Source organism: Chrysemys picta, chromosome 20 (genome assembly GCF_011386835.1).
Source record: "Chrysemys picta bellii isolate R12L10 chromosome 20, ASM1138683v2, whole genome shotgun sequence".
In the NCBI taxonomy this organism is placed as follows: domain Eukaryota; kingdom Metazoa; phylum Chordata; order Testudines; family Emydidae; genus Chrysemys; species Chrysemys picta.
Window position 1 is genome coordinate 24,590,713 of NC_088810.1, and position 21,970 is coordinate 24,612,682.

Here is a 21,970-nt window from a genome sequence, read left to right on the forward strand (position 1 = left end):
TTCGGACCCTCATCCTCTTCTGGGCACAAGCTGTTCCCAGGTCAGAGCAGTGCATCTGCATCCTGGGCTGCTGTCCTGCCCGTGGGCACCGAGCTGAGGCTGTCAAGCCTTGTTCTCCCGACGGAGCAGCACAGACTGCACGGAAACCCAGGGCTTGGGAGAGGAGCATTTCCACTGCTCACTCCACCAGCTCCTACGGCCCACTCGGAAAACTTGAGTTTGCAGAGCTTGGGTTTTGGATTCATGCCATTTGTGGCCTAGGCACCGGGCTCCTGCGTTCGTTTGGAGAACGAGGGAGAGAAATTGTCTGGCAGGGCATGTCAGGACTTGGCTGGGAAATGCCTTTTTAAAGAACGAGAGCCACTTTAGCTGGTGGAAACTGGCATAGCTTCTTTGAGGTCAGGAAAGCTACACTGGTTTGCACCAGCTGAGGACCTGCCTTGAATCTTTTTCTTCTCCGTGTATAGCGCCTATGCAATACATATTAGCAGTCACAAACTCACAGGGTTAGGAGCATGTGGAGTCTCTACAAATGGGTTGCAAAGGCTCTAATCTACTGACCATTTGCCTTAGTCCCTGTGTCAAGCTAAAATCTGCAGTGACTTGTACTCAGAAACAGACATTTGGACAGACGTCTCTGCCTGCTAACAAACTAGTTTGATACAAAAACGTAATGGAAAGTTACAATACCCTTTATAATATAGCAATAGATTTCATAGTTAAAATAAACTATTATGCTTTTCTCCTATTATTAAAAAAAAAGCAAGCAGTACAGAGGCAAGATGCAAACCCATATTGATGCCCATCATCTAAGTCTGAATATAAACACTTCAGTTTTGAGAGTTGCAAAGAGGATGTTCGATCGTTCTGGCATTCTGCTGCTTTGTGGTTTTTCCCTCGTGGACAGTGCAGAATAGAGGTTCTTGGAGCAAAACTGAGGCTGTGCCAGGAAATGAGATGAGCTGAAGATGGGTGGGTCCTGTCTGAGATTCAGAATGAGCCAGAGAATGGTTATTTTTCCCCTTCCATCTACCATAAAACGTGGGCATTGGCTGGTTCAGTCTGATTTGCGTGTGGTTTGTCACTGCTTTTTGTCTGTAGAATGTCAGCATCTCTTTGGGATGATAACGATGCATTATTTTACTCTTGTGCTTTTCCTCCCTCAGCCTCAGTTCTTCCCTTCCTTTGTTCTGGTTCAGTTTGAGGGGGTGTCATCTCCTGGCCCATTACTGCAGGTTCCAGAATGCCTTTCTCAGGTATGTAAACAGAGGTACCCCCTGCCACTGGGAGATGGAGACTGGTTGTAAAAGACTTGCCCATGGGCGACTCATAGGGAAATTCCAGGTCAGGTTAGGTGTTTCCAGTATAGGAGAGATGCCAGGGATAGTTTATACAAGGAGTCCTGTTGAAGCAGTTTAGTAAATCTAGGAAAACTCACCTGAGTTACTCAGGGCAAGCCTAGGACATTGTGGGAACTGACACTATACAGGAGAACCCCAGAGTTATGAACACCTCGGGCATGGAGGTTGCTCGTAACTCTGAACAAAATGTTCTGGTTCTTCTTTCAGAAGTTTACAACTGAAGATTGACTTAATACAGCTTTGAAACTTCACGATGCAGAAGAAAAATGCTGCTTTCCCTTTCGTTTTTCAGGAGTTTTTGCTTTTTTTGGCTCCGCTGCTGCCTGATTGCAGACTTCCGGTTCCAAAGGAGCTGTGTGGCTGACTGGTGAGTTTGTAACTCTGGTGTTGGAAACTCTGAGGTTCTGCTGTATTACTACGGATGTGCCTGTCTCATTAATATAATCAGTGGCTGGCTTATCCTTCTACTAGCAAAGGCTGTCTGACAGCAATGGCTCTGTAGAATCGTTTAAATGCCATTGCAAACATCATTGCTTTCACTTCCTCACTAACTTGACCAATGCCCGGACAATGGTAGCAGGCAACAAAGGAGTAAAAACGGGTATCAGAGGTAGAGTCAAACATGCTTGCCACTGATGATTAGATTAACCAGACTGCTGTCTAAGGTGCTGAATGTGAGGGACTGCAAAATTGGTGGGGTAGAGGAACAGTAGTGCCTGGTACTGCAGTGGTGACAACTGGAGTACTGGACCAGTCAACTGAATCACGGAACATTGCTTGGGGCAGCACCAGAGATACCAGCTGGCAGTGCAGTTGAGTATCTGTCTCTCTTTATAAACCAGCAAGAAACTTCTGTCAAGATAATAATCAATCCTAATGAAATTACACTGCACTAGACAGTTATGCCCGTAGAAAAATTCTCATACCCTACGTGTGATATTGAAGCTTTCACTGCTTATGCTTCATTCCTCACAAAAGCTTTGAATCTGTTAGTGATTTGGCATTTTCCAGTCTCATGGCATTCAGTAGGATTTACCAACATTGATTATTAGGCACAAGTTTCCTGTTGGTGATACTGATGCTTTGCAACCAATACTCCCTTTAGTGATCTAAAACTTGAGGATCTCTTTTTCTGTCTCTTGCTAGTACTTATATCACAGATTCAGTGTCAGCTGCTGTTGTTTCGTCCTATGTGAACCACCAGAGATGAAGACAAGTGTACTTTATAACACTAGTTAGCATTTATAGAGCCTTTCTCATCCCTAGACCTGAAAACACATTATAAAGATGGATAAGCATTGTCCTCACCATCTTACGGAGGGGAAATGGGGGCAGAGAGATGGGAAGTGACTTGCCCAAGGTCACACAGCGAGTCTGTGTCAGAGCCAGGACTAGCATTCAGGGCTCCTGACTCCCAGGCGAGTGACCTAACCACTGGCCTACACAGTATCTGAAAGGGGGAGCAGATGGCTACCGTGGCTAGAATATCTCCTCCTGGCCAGAGTGGAGGGATGCTGGCAGTGATCTTAGCATAGCCGTCTCTCCGCTCCGAATGCTGCACATGCAGTCAGGGCTGGGAAGGGGGGGGGGGGGGAGCAAGGCTCAAACGATGGCAGTGGAAATGGAAGCACTCCTGAAGTAGGAGAAAGGCCTGATGGCTACGACGGTGAGGGTGACAGGCCAAGCAATGGTTTGGCTATAAACCAAAAACCTCTCCCGCCATGGAAAGGGGTGTGCGAGCCCTGGCTTCTCAAGATGGTGACAGATGTGCTGAGTGAGGAGTACCATGGCTATTGGCGCAGGAAACCCTCTGAGGGTATGTCTACACTACAAAATTAGGTCTATTTTATACAGTCGATTGCATATGTCCACACTAAGCGCATTAGTGGGGTGGGGCTGATGGAAAGGTGTCCACGGTGCCCTTGTTCCTGCTGGCATGGGGCTGTGTAACATCCTGCCTTGCCTCTGCAGTACTTCTTCGGAGGGTGTATAATTTCCCTCCTGACCTCGGTCAATTGTGTTTATGGAGGCTCATTTTGCTCCTGCGTTACCGACGGGGTTACTCAGACCTCTGTGGTACTAGGGCATTATTAGCAGAACTCCCTTGGTATTTCTGCCACAATATGCAGCAGAGCAATACCGTTGTGCCACCAGCGTTAGAGCGGGTGGGAAGAAGGCATATTCCTCTCTCCAACTAGGGATGGTTTCAGTGTAGGGTTTGACCTACCAGCAGCAACAAGGAGAGTTTTGCATGTAAACCCCTCTGCTGCTGATAGATCCCTGCCTAGGTCCCTATGGAATCCAGTGTTCTTTATAGAAGTGAGAGAGTTACAGAGGAGAAGTTTCCAGGCTAAGTATGCCTGGAGTAACAGAGTGACTTTCAGTACAATTAGTAGACACCGCTGGGTGATGTGTAATTAATAGCACAGAGTAATTACATGGTTACTTCATCCGTTTAAAAATATATAAATATCCTCTGCTGAGTTTTCATTGAGAGCAGCCAACCCCATCCCGGAGTTCTAAGAAAGAAAGCCAGCGCCTTGCGGCTGCCCCCAGGACTCTGAACAAAGACCAGACAAGGCATTAAAACAACAAAGGCAGGAGCTGGGGCTGAACAAAGAGTTTTTAAAGAAGTGAAAATGTCAGAGGGAGAAGGGAACATTTTAGTTCCCAGAGGAAGCTGGGAGGTGACAACCAGCAAAGATTAGCCATCTCTCTCTCATGGACTGTCCTCTCCCACAGCCAGTGGTGGTAACTCGCGCGTCCATCCCCACTCCTGACCATTGCTGTTGAAGGCAGCTCCCCCAGCAGATGGCCATAAAGGGCAGCATCCCAGGCTGTGGATATCTGTCTAGCTCAGGGGTTCTCAAATTGGGGATCGGGACCCCTCAGGGGGTCGCGAACTGTCAGCCGCCACCCCAAAACCGCTTTGCCTTCAGCATTTATAATGGTGTTACATTTCTAAAAAAGTGTTGTTAATGTATAAAGGGGGTCGCACTCCGAGGCTTGCTATGTGAAAGGGGTCACCAGTACAAAAGTTTGAGAACCACTGGTCTAGCTGCCTGTGAAGCCGCACATTGCATCATTTACCCCGGGTGGTTCTGCTGCTATCTACCAAGACCCAACAGAATCACTGCAATGAATTCGTCTTTTGTTTTAAACCGATGAAGTGTCCTAATCAACATTCTTTTCTGTTTCTCCCGATTACTACCTCCCATTAAAGCAACCTCATGGTTAGGTCAAGCACTGTTTGAGCTAGTAGAATGTCATTGTTGTCAGACAAGCTGAAGGCAGGGGGGAGAATTTTTAAATTCATGTCACACATTAAGACCCTCTCTCTAATTGGCCCTGGGTGTTTCACCTTTCAGTTCTGAAGCCTCTTCAAAGAGTACCTGGACTGGAGAGGTACTGGATTATTTGCTGAGACTATAAATGGTGGCCCCTGGTGTGTGGGTGATGCAGGTAATTCAAGATCCACCACAAAACTTTTTCTACTCCTCAGAGGGGTTTTCAGGAGGAATGCAGGGTGCCCCCTTGAAAGCCCTGCAGTGCAGTGACCCTTGCTCCAGTCAAACAGGACTGGATGCAGCTCCAGGAGGAACCATCTGGTTCCATTCCACAAAGCCCTCCCTGACCATTGGCTGAATGCATTGCTTCTGCAACCCTCGCTGCCCCGCTGACTCAGGGTGCTTGGAACTCGGATGCCTCGCATGGCTTCACTGGAGTGGCAGTGCATTTTTAACAATCCACGCTGGATTGACTTGCAGTGTGTTTCATCTCCCTGTAACCGCCCTGTAAAGCGATAAACACCCCCGCGAAGCCGGCATGCCCCAGATGCCGTGCCCAGCACCTGAATGCTGCGCTCCAGCACGTGGCTTCAGGCAGAATATGGACTCACTCCTCTAAAGAGACTCAGAATAAAGCAAATGAAGAACCCTCCCCTAGCTGGAAATGTGTGTATGTGGCAGTGTTTTGGCAGGGGGTGGGGTGGCAAATGGGCCTCTGAGCTCAGAGCCTGTGCAAGAAGGCGAGATATTGGCAGTTCCCCGGTAGGGCTGTGGGAGGTGCAGGAGACAAAGGGATAGCAGTCTTGGCAAACTAATTGTCCTCCTCCCCCACTCTTCCTTGGCAAGACACTTAACGAACAGGGCTGGGAGGAATGGGAACGAAGGAAGGCCCTGGAGATAAGCAGCCCCTTTGCCCATGGCTCACAGCCCGCGCTGTGGAGTACTCTCCCTCTGTTGCAGCTCCATTGCTTCAGTGCTTCGGACTTTTTTTTTTTTTTTCCTATTTGAAGACCTGAGATTGAGTGTGGATTTCTGTCCTCCACCAAACACTGCAGCAAGGGCCTTGCCAGAGGCTTCCCCTCACATCCGCTTCCTTCTCATCGCATGTAGAGGCACCGAAACAGAGATTGGATTTCTGGTTCCAAGGCGTTGTTGAACTCCGAGGGCTCTGAGCTAACCTCGGCGTTAGTTCGGTCATGCTTTCAGCACTGGCTTGGCCTGGGTGGTTCTGTGGCGGCCAGAGGGCCGGAAGAAAGTTGACTTGACTCTGAAGACCCACAAGTAGCTCTTCTTGTCTGTCTCCGTGGGGCTTGGGGGCTCAGTCTGCAGTTTAGCAGCTGCTTGAACTGGTGTAGGGGGTTGGGAAGGAGGTGGAGCTGACCCCAATCGGACTGTCGGACAGGGGCGTCTGGGGGGTTCCCCCCGCCATACTGATGCCACGAGCATCAATGACAGCTGCCAGGAGCTGCTGCTGCTGGTGGCGCAGGGTTTCGGCGATGAGCAGGGGAAGAGAGTTGAAGCTCGTGGTGAGCTGCTCCAGTTTGGACTCTAGGCTGCCAATCTGCTTCTCCAAGTCCTCACTCCGGTCATTGAGCTCTGTGATCAGGTCATACATGACGTTCTGCATCTGGGGGACAAAGAAGACATCACAGGGGTTAGTGCAAAGGACACTCACAACCAGAACACGTGGGAGGTAAAAGCCCTGTTTACAGCTGAGCTGGCAAAGGCCTGCAAGAATGGAGCAGCAGCCGGCAGCATGTTGCACATGAAAGACCTGCCCTGTCTCTCTTGGAGCTCAGAAATATTTGGGGGAGAATCTCTTTGGTTGCATTTCTGATGGGCTGGGGAGAGCAGCAAGCTGGCTAACCCTGGAGTGAAGCCTCAGAGGCCGAGAGTTCTGTACTGGGACTAAGAAGAAAACATTTCACCCTGTGAAAGCTAAAGGGCAAACGCTGGATGTTGACTCTCTGTCCCGCCGAGCTGTCAGCTGTAGAAACCTTGAAAATACATCTTGTTGGCAAATCCCGGGAAGATTAAGGACAGAACATTCTCCCAGCTGAGCAACTCCTAACCAGCTAATGGCCAAAAATTAAGAAATTAAAACTGGCTGCTGTCTTTTGGGAACGCTTGGAATCATCAGAGTCAGAACATGTAGGACTAGATCTAAATAACAATGCTGCTTCGCACTCAGGTAGCACCTTCCATGGAAAGATCTCAAAGCACTTCACAAAAGTAAGTGTTGTCTAAGGCGCCTAGAGGGGAACTGATTTGTTCAGGGTCACACGGTGAGGCAGTAGCAAAGTTGGGCTTGCCCCTACTCTAACCATTAGGCAAGGCAGCCTCTCTGGAATCTGGCGTATGGAAATACCAGCTCTGTTGGAAATTACAGAGTCTTCCATCACATTTGGTCTTTTTTGTTCTTGGTGTGGTCTGACATGGGTGCGCACCCATGCAACCTCAGTGAATTGATTTCTGCACACCTCCACCTTGTGATTCTGATGCTGTTCATAAAATAGAGATGGGAACAGACAAATACAGGTGGCTAAAAGAAGAGAAGAAAGAATAGAATAGAGGGAAAATTACAGCAGGGAGGTGAAAGTTTGATTAGAGGGAGTTCGGGCACAGTTGCACCTAGCTAAACCAATACTTGTAACAAATAGAGCAGTGTGTGAACAGTGAAGCCTTTTCACATGGATACTGGGAAGAGGGAAATCTCTGTTCAGAGACTGAACTTCCAGTGCAACAGAGCAAATTGCAACAAAAGTGCTGAGTCAATAAGTGAAGATGTTTCCTGTGTAGCGAGGCACAAGCGTATTTTCCAAATCAAGAGAGAAGTCTTTAAAATGAATCAATGACCCGTTAAAAGAAAAGCCTGTTACAGGATTTTGCTCTAACGAGTTTCTTCCTTTAACAGGTTTTTACCAGAGAGATGCTATGCTCTTCTCATTCGTTGCCTGGTGACTGAATGCCGGGGGAAGCCTGGACAGAGACGAAAGATGTGAGACTTCTGGCTGGTCCACAGCATCCCAGTAAGAAAGACATTGATCAGCAGAACATCAGAGTTCACCTCTCGGCTGCAAGGTGCACACACTGGCAGCAGCTGGAACTGTCTGATTTAACTCTTTTCTGGCAGGACTCAGCCTAGGCTTGATTGTGTCAGATACTTGGATTTATTTACTAGCGGTGCGAGCAGCCTGCGCAGCTTCGCCTCTGGCTAATGCTCCGCAGTTGTTCTGTGTTACGATCCATCTGCACGCTGCGGAGATGATTAAACCTGATCCCCAGCGTCAGCTGTGCCTATCACCCCACAGGTATTTGCATGTGTTCTGCCTCCACCTCTAGCCCTTCATCTTCTGCACTGAGAGCCCTGGAGGCCATGAAGACGTCACCTGTGTTTGTACAACACCGAGTACAACAGGGCCCTCATCCTGAGTGAGGCCTTTGGGCACCCTCATAATACAATAGCAACGAACAGAAGAGGGACCTGCTTTCTGGGTTGGACCGGATCTTCCCCTGGTTTTAGGCTACACTGCTGTGTGGGTAGTTCCTGAGTTGCTTGTGGGTAATTTGGGACACTGATATTTGCATCATAAGGATAATCCCCATTGGGGACCTACTGTCTTAGCCCATCTCCGCCGTAGAGACAAGCCATCGCATTGACAGCAACCCAACTTCTATTTGTCAGGGAGAGGAAGCGCCAAGCTGCTCCCTAAATTAAATCTTCTTCCCAGCAGGACACCGCACGTGAACACTGAGCTCTTAGTCTGGCTCTCCAACTAGGTTTCCCGCTGCTACGAAATCTAACCCGGGACCGAGATGAGAGTAACCAGAAATAATGTCCTCCTCACATCTGAACCTGCCAATGGAGCAGCTGGGCGTGCCAGGCCTGGGAGCTTTTAGCTCTTGCAGTTCTTTGAAGACATGCATATTGCGACGCTGCTGCGGCTCCATTGATATTCGGTCTCAGGGATAAGCCCCTGTCTGCCCGGGTGAGAATTGACCAGAATTTTGTCTTCAGATGAAGAGCGTCTTTGGCTAATGTTTTACGCTGTCATTTTCAACAGGGCCTGAGCTAGTCCAGCTGCTGCTGACTTTCAGCGGGAATTGGGCACCTCTCTGCCTAAAGCCCCTTTGAGAAGCCTGACCTTAAACGATTGATCCCAGATCCTGCTTTGCTGTGTGTGGGTTGCAAAGGGAACTGGCACACCCCATCTGTGCCAGCTGCTCCCGTTCCAGAGATGAGACACAATACTATTGTACCTATCCAACTCCAGCCTCTGTTAGAATCTACACTGCCCCAATCTCCGAGTGCAGTAACAGCTACAAACAGGGGCCCTATCCCTTGCTGCAGCGTATGAGTAATACCCCAACTGTCATTTCCAGATGCCTAGTGTTTGACCTTTTGTCTATTGCGTTCAGCCAGCTCCGACTGATTGATTATACAGTAAATGTAGATGAAAGGCTTGCAGCCCTGTGGGCCTCGGAGAGAACTTCAGAAACTTGCCTTGGAAAGGTCAACCAGCGTGTTGGCCTGGTCACTCAGCTTCCTCTGCTCCATCTTCACACTGCGCAGCCTGTGGAAGAAGAAAACGCTGATACAGCCATGTCCTTTTTCCGTGTGCTGGTCCCTCCATCAGCATTAACTGCTCTGGAAATCCAGCTGGGATTAGTCCCACACAACAAATGGGTCACAAGAGACAAGCATATTTAGAATGGCATCTGGCAAGGAAATGGAAAATTGCTCAGATTTTCTTCTCTATGAACGGAGCTAGAACATCGAGGTCTGGACCATGTTGGTCATTCTCTCTCCCACCCCACTGTTTTTCTGGTCGCCATTTGGAGTGGATTCCACTTACTGGTGAATGGCTTGAAGGAACTTTCTCTGATGCTTCCTGACTTTGGCATGATCAATCTTCTTTAGCAGCTTTGTGTGTTTGTAGATAAACCACGTTTCCCGAAGGACGTTGGCTGCAGCATTCTTGATCTGCAAGACAAAAGTGGAGAGCCAGTTGCAGGTTAGTTTCTCCACCTGGCTCAGCGAGCATATGGGATGCAGTATCTTGTACGTTAGGCCTGGGGCAATGGTTTGGATTGGTCTGTACTGGTCCTACAAGCTGCTGAGCACCCTCCCCTCCATGAAAGTCAGTCAGAACTGAGGGCACTCGGCACCTTACAGCACTGCTTGGCACTTGGCAGGATCGAGCCCTTGCTCACCAGAGTGACGGGTAAGAAAGAGGGTTGGTGGCGAATGGGCAGATCTGATGAGTGGGCTCCTCCTTATGCTGACAAGGTGCTTTGCTGGACACTTTGCAGGTGAGGCAGGAGTGGATTCGGGACCACGCAGCAGTGTTCTTGTTTGGGTTCCCACACACTCCCTAGCCTGCCCCTCGGTTTTTACCTTGCACCTAAATGTGCAACGGTCTACCCTGTTCTGGGCAGGACCACGTTCTTCATGGAACCAGTTCCAGGCCATCCCCACATGCCACTGAGCGTCCCTGGCAGCTACGTTCCCTCTAAGCTGCGTGGGCACATAGCAGGCTATCAAGAGGCACGCAGGTGCGAGAGGCGCCTCTCTCCCTGCCGCAGCCCCAGGGCAGCCTGCACCCCAAACCCCTCATCCCTGGCCCCACCCTAGAGCCCGCACCCCCAGCCAGAGCCCTCCACCACCCCAACCATGTGCCCCAGCCCTGAGCCCCGTCACACTGTGAACCCCTTGGCCCCACCCCCACCACACGTCACCTCCATTTTGGTGCACATAACAAAATTAATTCTGCACATGGATGTAAAAAATTAGAGGGAACCTTGCCTGGCGGATATTTACCCCTGTCCCCGAGGGGGCATGGATTCTGTATCGGCCGCCGGTGTGAACATGCCTCACGTGCAGAGAGGAATCCACCCCCCGTGCCAGCTGCTCCTTCCCCACGGTAGCCAAACCATTGTGACAGCTGTTTCACACACAGGTAGGTTTGGTTACACTGGAAATGGGGACAGCACCACTGCAGTTTCCTGTACTTATCCCCAATGAATAAAGCCAGAGCTTTTCCCCTTTGCAGCGCCCTCTCCATGCAATAAAGCCACATATTCCTGCTGATGGCATGGAAACGGCTGATATCACTCAGTGCACCACCGATTTGAGACAGACCAACAGGATCCAGACGGCTAGGGACAAAGTCTTCATTTAAACACAGACATCTTGAGTAATTAGTGAAAAGAGCAGGGGAAGCGTTCCTTGGTTGCAGGAAAAACAAACTGATTTGTAATTAGCTGTTACCTTTTGGGTTTTGCATGTTTTGCTCTGTGTCGGGAGTTTAAGCACAGATAACCACTGCTCAGACATTTCCAAAAGCATTGCAGATTGCTACGGTTCTGGGGCAGGAGAACAAAGAGAGGTTGTGAGTACCAGGGGGATTTTTATACACAACCTTGTGTGAGTAACCAACAGCCTGGGAGACTCGGGTCCTCTGTCTACAGAACTGGCAGTGCAAGTGAAAGCTTCCTCCAGTCTCTTGTGCTAGTGCGTCGCCACCGCTTGGAGGGACTGGCCGTGGGGCAGCAGTCTTCATGGCTCACTCCGTCTTTGGCCTCGCTGCTGAGACTGCCAACCAGCCAATCGTTTGCTTTTGTTATGGCCACTTGTCCACTAGGGACTTGACTGAGACCCCCCCCAGCAGCCGTCAGATGTTAGTGACTCTCGGGCACGTGCTTCCCAGGTTTACTTGTCTCCGGTAGCAGGTCACACCTGAACACAGGCCTGTTCTGTCATTGCCCGTGCTGGCGAGAGAATGAACCAGGGCTCTCTTCTTTCTACCACCCCCAAGTACTGCACTTTCCATACATGGGTTTATAATTCAATTTCACATTAGGCTGGTGGTTGTGCCCAGAGTAATCAAATCCAGGTATTTCTTAAATCAGGACTCCACGTGCTCTCGTCGTGGCTAGGCCGGGCTGTCAGGTGTGGGAAAACAGGATCCTCCACCTGCGAACACACACGTACAAACCACAGTGCCACACGGACATCACTGAATTTACTAACCCCCTGCTGGTGGTTCGGGCCGAGAGAGTCTGTGCATGAACCTGGCTTGAAGAGTCTGCTGTTAAACGGCCGCTTTGGTGCTTGCTTTGAAATGAATTGGCCACAGTCCACCTGGCCCAAAGCCAGCAGATCAATAGCCACAGGAGGAGAAGGAACAGGTTTTAACCACTGTTTGCTTTTTGTATCGCTTATGTCACCGTAAACGCCACTGTGGCTGTGGTCTCCCTGCACGGCAGGCACTCTGCATTTCCTGCACAACACCCTGTTGGCAGCTTGCTCTTCGCAAGACATTCCTCCCTTGCCAGACACTCGAGCTCAGAATGGGCACCCTGCAGAAACAAATGTCTCTTCGCAGTGACACTGGGGCTGGGAGGGATGGAAAGGAGGAAAGTGCAGATTTCCTGAGGAAGGAGGGAGGCACCAGAATCTCCCCAAGATCCCGGGATATTCTGTGGGGTATGACAATTTTATCCCTAAACTTTTCAGGGGGTTCTTAGGTTTCCACCAGATTTTCCTCTTGGATTTTATCTGTAGCTGCCTTTGATTTCTGTAGGTCCTAGAGCATATTTAACAAAAAAAAATACGTGAGGGTTGGGGAATGGGGCAGAGGGCAAGTAACACGGGGCGCTGCTCTAGTGAGGAGAATGGAGAGACCAGAAAAGAAGCTGTAAGGAGGGTGCATGGACAATTAGGCTTCCTCCGTTTTCCTTCCAAACCATCACTTCAGGGGGTTTGTTGCTTTATAACAGAATCCCGGTTTTATCACCAAAAGGGACCAATCCACTGCATGGTCCTTGGAAAAATACGTCCCACATCAACCTACCGGCTTATTTTTTCACCATGTTTTAAAATCCCTTAAAAATGAGCACAGAGGAAGCTAGTTTTGCTCTTCTGACTGCCCCAAGTCCCTGGCTATGAAGATGATCATTTCCGTTCTCTGCTGCTTATGGGAGGTATCTGGTTTTCCTCCTAGATTTCTCCCTCTCTTCAGCAAGTGGGCACTGCATCGCACTCAAGATTTGTGTAACGTTCTTCATCTCTGACAGTTTCAATTCAATTCCCTGCTCGTGGTCTCGATCTCCTCTACTGCTACATCTCCACAGGATCCGGACACATTTGAAAATTGAGTTTCCAAGTCGTGACGCTGAGCCAGTCCAAAGTCATGTACCTACCTTTGCTTCACTGCCATCTCACTCGTACAAAACATTGCTGGCGCCACTCACATTTGAAATGACATTAGGTACAGTCACCACAGGGTATAAAGTGATTATACACTGCCAGATTTCTAGTGCAGTTCCATGGCTAGGCTGCAAAGACTGGGTCCTCACTGATTTCTTCCCCTCTGAGCAACTCTCTCATTCATGCTGGTGAAATCCAGGCTTAGGGGTTTGTCTGTACTCACAGCGCTGTACTGGTGCGGCTGCTCCTCCGTAGAGCTTAGTGGAGACACTACCTACCTCCGCCTCCCCGAGAGGCAGCAGCTGTGTGCACCAGGGGCGAGGCGGTGTAGATTTTCCATAGTTACACCAGCACAAGTTTGTAGTGTAACTCGGCTAAAGTCAGGAGAGTTGCACTAGTGCCACACTGGTGTAAGTGGAAAGATTAGCTCAGCATGCTTTGCAAGGATCATCCACTCTGACTCATGAAAAGTCAATGGGCCAAATTCAACCCTAGTGTAAGCAATTCCCTTCGCTTCAGTTGAGTTGCACCTATTTATACAAGTGTGAACCTGACTCCTCACGGCGAGAGGTGTAACTGCGCTGACTCCATCCTCTCCTCGTGGAGCGGCTCCCTGGCTAGACTCCCCTGCAGCTGTGAGAACCTAATGCTACCTGCTGCGCTCCAGGCTGGCTTGGTCTATGCATCATTCTAGCTCAACACGAGGGCTCCTCTGGCTTTCGGAAGGAACTCCCCCGGGCAGAGGTGCGAGTGGGGTCTGCGAGCGCTAGGCCACCATTAACAAGGGCACCTGACCTCCTGGTTTGCCTCTGGAAGGTCCCATGAGGGGAGGGGAGCGTCACCGAAATCCCTGCACTGCCCTGAGTGGGAAAAGCTGCTGGCTCTGCGGCTTTCCCTCCAGCCCTTGTCGGGAGCAGCGACTGGAAATCAGAGACATGGGGCCAAATTCTAGGCTGGTGTAAATGGATGAAATTCCACTGACGTCAACAGAGCTGCACCCATTTATACCAACCGAGAAGTTAGTCCAAAATGTGGTAAGCCCCGGATTCGATGTTCTGTTGAATCCCTCTGCTGGCCAACCCGCCAGTATGGCTCTAAAGAACAGAATATCTAGTTCACGTAGAACTAATTCTTCAGGAGACTTTTCCACTGCTCCTACAGCAAAGGCAGAATAAGTCCTATCAAAGGATTTGAAACGTACAGTAAACAAAACTACCTTTTATAATGAATGGATCATGCTCTCTGTTTGTATTATGGATTCCTTGGTTTAGTCCTTGGCTCTGTGGCCCTCTCAGCCCTGGAGGGCTCAGTTGCTGTAGGTATCCCTTCGGCCTTACAGTCTGTCTGAGCGTTTCTGATCATGAGATCTTGGGAGCAGGGCCAGTGTCTTCCTGTGTGTCTGTAGAGTGCCTAGTACACAGTGGGGACCATCCCAGCATAAAGAACGACTAGTCATTGGATGGGCAGCTGTCGGAAATGCTGCCCTGCTGCTGAAGTGCAGAGAACCTCTGAGCGATCATTGGGCCCTGCCCAGCTGGGATCCAAAGCATGTAAATAAGCACTGTGCCTCCAGTCGGCATAGGCCTGCTCTGGAGAGATGAAGAGGAGGATCCCCTTCTGAGAGGGGAAAGGACAGGGTTGTGGCACTTCCTCTGCTCGGGTGCACAGCTGGGCTTTCCAGATTTTCCTAAGTCCCTTGTAAACGGCAGATTTTGGGAGCAGAAGACAGACAGAGAGAGCTGGTGTTACTTGCTCATTACAGACTTGACAGCTCCTCTTCCAAGCCTGCACAGCATTCAGACCATGTACGGCTTATACAATTTATTTTCTATTATGCTCCAGCTGTTGCCGTGCCACTGTAGCGTGAAGTAGGCTGTATTTTTTGTATCGACAGCAGAGGAATATGTCCCTGAACTTTCCTTTTGACCTCTGTATATTCTCCTTTAAAAAAAAAAGCCGTCCGCCAACACAATTTATAGTCAAAGCAAAAAGAACAGGAGTACTTGTGGCACCTTAGAGACTAACAAATGTATGTGAGCATAAGCTTTCGTGGGCTACAGCCCACTTCTTCGGATGCAAAGCAAAGCAGCTCAACTCTCATGAATAATTCCCCAGTGAAACGGGGCTGCAGGGCCAACTGGGCATGCATTGCTACGACTCCACAATAAAAATCACTCCACGCTTAATTCGGGCTGCAGCGGATTAAAGCCGAGCTCAGTTTCTAATGAAGCTCCCAATGGGCGGCAGGCTGACAGAGACCTGTTGAGCACAGCAGGGCTTTGACACTGGTGGCGGTGGTGTTTCAGGATCCTTCTTGGGAAAAATATTCGTGATCTTCATGCAGACAGAAGTGTTGGGAAAACTTGTCACAAAAGCTGTACCTTAAAGAAACAGCTCCTGACGTGTTACTGTGCGCCATTGCTCTGTGATGGACACATCTCTGCCTGCTCTACAGCAGCGTTTTCCCCTCTGAGTGCTGTCTTTGCAGGCCGACCTGCACCAGGGCACCAGCTCAGTGATCTTTTCAGCTCTGCCCCAGAGAGGAGACTTTGGTTTTTCATTTTAATTAGCCACTTCCATAAGGAAATGAGGAAAATTACCTGGAGTGGGGAATTACCTGGGTAAGGGGGGAAATGATTTAGAGAAGGGCACTTTGGAGAGGAAAACGTTCCTGCAGAAATGTGGGGAAACAGAAACACTGCAGCATTCAATGATATTGTTCTGTCAGGGCTCAAGAAAAGCTTAAAGTGCAAATGGCCAGCGGCCCCCTTCAGCCAGCATTGTTGATGCTTGCGGAGTTTCTGGGTACAGGCAAGTTTTCTCCTCCCGGATCAATGTCCGGTCTCATTGTGATGTCACAATCTAGTTTACAAGATGAGAAGGGTCTGGCCAGACTCTCAGCAGGCCTAGAGCAGCATAGTTCCATTGAGATCAAAGTGGATTTATACCAGCTAGCTTAAGGTTTCCTGTGGTTACATTTGGGGATTTTTAACCCCAACCAGCCGTGACAGACACCCCACTGCCTGGAGCACCTTACCCGCTTCGTCAGCTGAGTGTCCATCATGAAGTTGTGCACGTGCTTCTCAGCTTTGGTGAGTTCCAGTTTCCTGGCCACCACGGCCACCACCAGGGCAGTGCAGCCAGCCCCCTGCCGTGGGAAAAGCAAGGGCAGGAGAGAAGAAGGCAAAGAGTTAATCGTGGAGCAGCGAGCGGTCCCCTCCTACTTCCAAAATGCCACTTGCCTTCCCGCAGAGGGACGCTTGGGATGAAACTGTGTAGTGATGGTGCTTTGCATGGCCGCAGCCCCATCCCAGCCATTTACATACATTAATTACACTTCACCCCCCACCCCCTTGTGCAGCAGGTCATCTATTTAATTATTCCATGGGGTCAGCTGCCTACAGTGCTGGACATGTGTCCTTGAGCGGCTGTTTGTGTAATTACTGGACCATGCTGCTGGTTGGCAGGGGGTCATCAGGAAACCGTCGCCCTCTCCTGACCCTCCCAAGACACTTAGAAGCTGCACTCAATACTCCAGCTCAGCTGGTGCAGTTGGCATAGTGCCCCTGAGCTAAGGAGCTGGCCCCACTGTTTTTAGGAGGCGAGCATCAGGATTAGGGGGCATTCCTGGCTCCTGGAGGAAGTCTGTTTTATGGGTTAGAGCGGGGGTGGGAGAGGGGGGAGTCAGGACTCCTGGGTTCTGTTCCCAGCTCTGGATGGGAGTGTAGGCTCACAACTAAGCCAGGGGGACTAGGAGCCAGGACTCCTGGGCTCCATTCACTGCTGTGGGAGGATTGTTAATGCAGGCAACCGGGACTCCTGAGTTTCTTACCCTGACTCACTGTGTGACCTTGGCAGCATATTCCTTCCCCTCAGTTTCCCCATCTGTGAAATGGGAATAATGACACTTACTGGCCTGACTAAACCCTTTGTTATTTAAAAAATAGCTTCCTTTGTGAGAGGTATGAAGGAAGCCCTTTGGGTGTCGCCTGTATTAGGCTGCAGGCCACGTGGCTGGGAAGAGGATGGCTCAAACACCCCAGCAGGTTTGCAGGCACGCTCCCTCGCTCTCTCTCAATCTCTGTTTTCTCTCATGGAGCTCCAGAGAAAAAGAAACCCGCCTATGCTTTTGGCACAGCTGAAGCTGGCACCTTCTCCTTGGCTCTTCCTAAGCGATTCCTTTAGAAAAGGCTGCTGCCACCCTGCACGGTAGTCAGCTACCCATTTTTACTACAATGAGGCTCGGCACAGAAATGAGATCATGTGAATCACTTTCTCCCTCCCCCTAAACGGTGACAGCTGGTAGCTCCTTTTTACCAAGCAATTACAGTAGGAACTGTGCCCGGTTGAGTCAGGATATGTTCCATTTGGCAAGCGGAGAGCCCCGTTGGTAGCTATTATCTCCTGGATAAATTTGGCTTTGAAAGCAAAAGGTGCCAACCTGAAAGCGAATCGGTGCATGTGTTAGAGATAGAGTGAGAGCGTCTGCCCGAGTCTCCCTGTGTGGGAATGAGACCGCCTCCCTTGTGCTGCCTGGCAGAGACCGTGACCTTGGAGAGCGACCTTTCATTCCTTAAAAATCATTAACAAACATCCCGGTCTGAGCTCTCCTGTAAGGCTCTGGACGTACACTTTTCATTCCCTCTGTTCCCTTGGAGTGAAGGTTCTTCTGGTTCGCCCAGTCTAGCTTGGGATTGGACATCTGCCCTTGGCTGTGAGGTTAGCTCGGGGCCGGGTCACTGCTGCAAGCGATTTTTGCTATTGTTCTTCTCTTCTGCCGTGCCCATCATGTTGGTGTCTGAGCTCTGCAGACCCACCCTGGCTCTAACACCAGGCTGATGTCTTTTACAGAGTGCACGTCTGAACGTTGCAGATACGCCAGGCATCCGTGCCTGGGGACTACCTGCCTTCGCTCCTCCAGACAGGACTTTCCATCAGATGGAGGGGGTGGGTTTTCAGGCCATGCCTCAGGTTCACAATAACCCCTGGCTTCTCTTTCAGAGCTTGGGGGGACAAGTGCAGCGCCCCCGGGGAGCTTCCGGGCTCCACCCCTCTGAAAATCAGACCACAGACTCGCTGGAACCCCCAGGAGGACTCAGCCCTCACCTGGAAGTGATGGAGGCTCGGTCCGTTCTCCATGGACCTGGCATGATTCGTAAGCCCCGGGGTCACTGGGGAAACATTTCCTTCCTTCCCTGGCTGTTGTGCAGTTAATTCTCACCCTCCACCCCGAAAGTGACTGCACTCAGGGATGTTGTGTGCATTAGCCTGGGATCTGCTGAGATGCCAGGGCTTGTATCAAGACGCTCTGGTTAGAAAAGGGAGCAGGGGGATAACGATATCCACATTTCTTACATTTTCATTCTCTTCCCCTTTCATCTTCCGAACAGACAGCGAACTAAACCTCACAACCTTGCTGAGAGCGGAGTGTGCTCACCTCCATTTTACAGATGGGGAAACCGAGGCACAGAGCGAGGCAGGGACTCACCCAAGGTCATTCAGGGAGTCGCTGTTAGCCTGAGGATTAGAACTCAGAAGCTCCTGGCTCCCAGCACGTGCTCTTTCCACTAGAGATAACCCAATCTCTCTAATCCTCGAAGGAAACAGCTCACCGATGGGAAAACAGAAGGTCTCTCCCCTGTTATTCATGGGCATGTCTACACTGAGTTTTAAAACCTGGAGTAGCAAGTCTCAGAGCCTGGCTCATGGAGCTCACGCCTGGCACTACGAACAGCTGGGCAGGTGTTCAGGCCTGGGCTGGAGCCCAGGACAGTTCTTCGGAGTCTGCGTCCCAGCCTGAGCTGTAATGGCTGCACTGGTGGGTTGAGCCCCCTAGCGCAAGTCGGTAGAAGCAGGCTCTGAGGCGCAGCTGGCGTTTTGTGATCCCTCACCTGTGCTGACAGGTGTTCCCTGGAGTGGAATGGCTGGGGCTGCACTGGAGGGCTCCTTGTGGTTCATGAGCCCCTGGGGCTCAAAGAACAGTAGGCTAGACTGTGATAGGCAGCATAGGTGGGTCCCCGATGTAATTCACAGCATATTTAACCACGCTGGAGGGCGCTATACAATCCTCTGGGTCTCAGGAAAGCAGGGGCGTACTCAGGTCCCCACTGTTCTGGGACTACGCCTGCTAAACTCAGACTAGGCCATTGGGTGCCTGTGACAAACTCTCCTTTTTGAGAGGATGGGGAGAGGCAGCCAGCTTAACTCCCTCATCAGCAGGGTGGCTCTGAGCAGGCAGGTTCCCTGGCACCCGGCTCCCTGTATGCTTAGCCTCACTCACACCTAAGCCTGACCCCTGTTGCTTCTGTTCAGCTGGGGAGCGTTTCCTCCCAGCTGCAGGCACTCACACGCCAGAAGATGCTGCTTGCTCTCCTCCACCGCGGCTGGCTGAGCAGAGGGGCTGATCTGTCAGCTGTGGCAGGAAGCACCAGGGGCTGTGGCAGGCGCTAACAGACTCATTTTCTGGCTGTTTGCTGGGAAGTGTCACACTCCTCCCGTTTGGCTGGCGTTACTGTGACAGCAGCCAGATAAAGTACTTTCCCAGGCTAGCGAGTGAATGCTCCCCAGGGGAGCTGCATTAAAAAGGTCTGAGCATGCTGGCACAGCACAACAGCAGCAGGAGCTCACCATGGAGGCAGGACTAAAACACAGACACTGAGGGGTAGTTTCTGGCATGTTGAAATTTATCTTTCTTGAGAGTCCGGCGAGCCTGGGATTCTAGGGGCAGGAGAAGGAGGGGGAACCAGTTGCTCTCATAGAACTTGGAAAATCTGTGAACTGGTCGGCCAGTGGAGCAAATTCATGCCTCTCAGTAGTTTGGCATGGTCCCTCAGGCCATGCCAGCCAGCGGGTGGCTCCCACAGCATTGCTCCAGCCTGATGCACTAGATCCCACCCTTAGTCCCACTCAGGAGCTAGGAGGAGCAGCAGATGCAGCCCATAAAGGAGAGGGTCTTGCAAGGGAGGCAGGCAAGTCCGGGCAGCAGAGTGGAGAGAAGCAGAGTGATGACGGAAGAGGAACCCTTGGAATGAAACAGGGCTGGGCTTGGAAATACCTGACGCTGTGTGTGCTCGGAACCGTGTTAGGGGAGCAAGCTGAGCCCTGGTCTATCACTGAAACGTCGACTGCCCTACCTCTGTGAAAAACCCACACCCCTGAGAGCTGCCGTTCAGCCACCTGGAGCCCCCATGGAGCTGCTGCAAGCTTGCCAGGATTCTTCCATTGCCTGAGCTATGGCCTCACTGAGAGCTGGATTCAATCCAGCAATGGGAAAACCCCCTTTGTCGGGGTCATGAGGGTCTACACTACAGCCACAGCACTGGAGTGGCTGCAGTGTAGACACAGCGTAAGCCTGTCTCTCTGGAGTTCCCAACTGCTGTCCTGGCCTTTGTGCCCCTCCTGTGAGCCCACGCTGAGCACCCACCCAAGGCAGCCTGGGGAGCGTGGACCAACCCTCGATGCCAGGACCTGCATCCAGGGCTGTGACCATTTAAACCCCAAAGGAGAAAGCAGGGCTTGATTGGTGCCTAGGCCTCGTGCAGCTGCTCAACACAGGTAGATTTTTACCCAGATTTCTGCGCACCCACAGTGGTTGCTGGGATCTCTCCTGACGATAGAAAGGAAGAGGAGAGAGAAGACACACCCCTATCCCCAGCACCCAATGATTGGGGAGGGAAGACTGGGACAGATCCTGAGCGATGCCAATTTACATCAGTTGAGGACCTGGTGTCGTCTATTGACTGGAGAAGCAGAACCCCACAGAGCGGTTCCAGTGTTGTCTCCTGGTGGATGTGGTGGCATTTGCCTGGTGACAGCAGGTCAGTACACAATAGAGCTCCGTCAAGATCATGCTGCGTCATGGCCCAAACAGTGCAGCACAGCACCAGGGCCTCCCACACGGACAATTTTGTGCATCTTCATTCAATAACGACCCATCCGTCTCTCTGGCTAGTCAAGGCTGCACACCTCCATCTTCAAGTGCCTCTCGGCTTCTCCTTCAGGCCGGCTTCCATGGGACATCTCCAGCTGGAGAACTCAAGAAACTGGAACGTATCAAGAGGATTTTGGAGAGGGGACCCGGTATCTCTCACTCAGCCCTGGGAGAACTGACTTCATTAGCTTAGTTTACGGAACACAAACAAAATGAAATATTAATGAAGAGGTGAAAATGACAAATGGAATGAGGGGGTGTGGAGACTTCACAGCTGGCTTCTTGTCTCTCCCAAGGATTCCTTACAACAGCTGGAGTAGCTCCAACGTGATTGAAACCAGCTGGCACTGAGCAGTTTTAGGATGGAATCTAGTCCCCACAAGTACACTAGGGATGCTCACCATCTCTGTTCACTGTTCTGACAAACAGCTCTAGGAACCAAGCACCAGCCTGCTCCAGAGATATCCCTACCTGTGATGGGGGTGGGTCACCCCAGCCTCCTGTACCGACTCCACCCATCCTCTGTTGGCCTGAAGCTCAGAGTCTGCTTTGCTTCCCTCTCAGAGCGAGACCGAGAGACACTCCTCCGCAGGCAATGTCATTGCACGGGGGGAATCAGCCCCAGTTCTCACTCTGGTTCTGCAGCCTAGAGCCGACAGGGCCTCCGGAGGCCACTGGCTGGACACCGCGCTGTTGGGTGCTTTCGAAAGGCCTAGCCAGAGAGGCGAGCTGTGCCATGCTGTGAGGCAGCTGCCATGGCGTCTCCTACCGAACTGCAGAGGAGCTCCAAGTGTCTGCTGTGGTAGGCAGGAGCCGCAGCGCTCTGACCCCTGCTTGGTGGCAAATCACCGCACAGGTACTCGGGTACTCGGCAAGATGCCTGTTATTAAACCTAGTCACAGCACGCGCACATGCAGCCCTAGCCTTGGCCTCCATGGTCACCATGGTAACCAAAGGGGGAGGTTGCCTTTAACTAATTACTGTAATCATCACCTGTGGTCGGGGAGTGAGGCGAGAGAAATGTCTCAGCAAGAGAGATTCCGTGATGCAGAGGGCGCCCAGGAGGACTAGCGCCTGCCTGGGTAACCCCACGGAGCTGTTGGCCTGAACAGGGGCTGAGGAGCAGAGGTCCCCGCATCCAAGTGTACGTGAAAGAGGAACCGGCCTTGGCTAGCGATAT

The 21,970-nt window shown here is 51.0% G+C and overlaps 1 protein-coding gene across 2 annotated transcripts in view; it reads right to left on the bottom strand.

The window, feature by feature from the left end:
* Nucleotides 1–676: 676 nt before the first annotated feature.
* The window catches only part of KCNN3 (potassium calcium-activated channel subfamily N member 3), a 73,206-nt gene continuing 51,912 nt past the window's right edge, over nt 677–21,970 (bottom strand). The window contains exons 5-8 of one of the 2 annotated variants that reach the window (XM_065574373.1): nt 15,898–16,008; nt 9,505–9,632; nt 9,153–9,222; nt 677–6,275 (exon numbers count right to left, since the gene is read on the bottom strand). In XM_065574373.1, coding sequence (XP_065430445.1) covers nt 5,979–6,275; nt 9,153–9,222; nt 9,505–9,632; nt 15,898–16,008 — 606 coding nt within the window. In that variant the 3' untranslated portion in view covers nt 677–5,978. The remainder of the gene's footprint in view (nt 6,276–9,152; nt 9,223–9,504; nt 9,633–15,897; nt 16,009–21,970) is intronic. The other variant, XM_065574374.1, reaches the window with a different exon arrangement.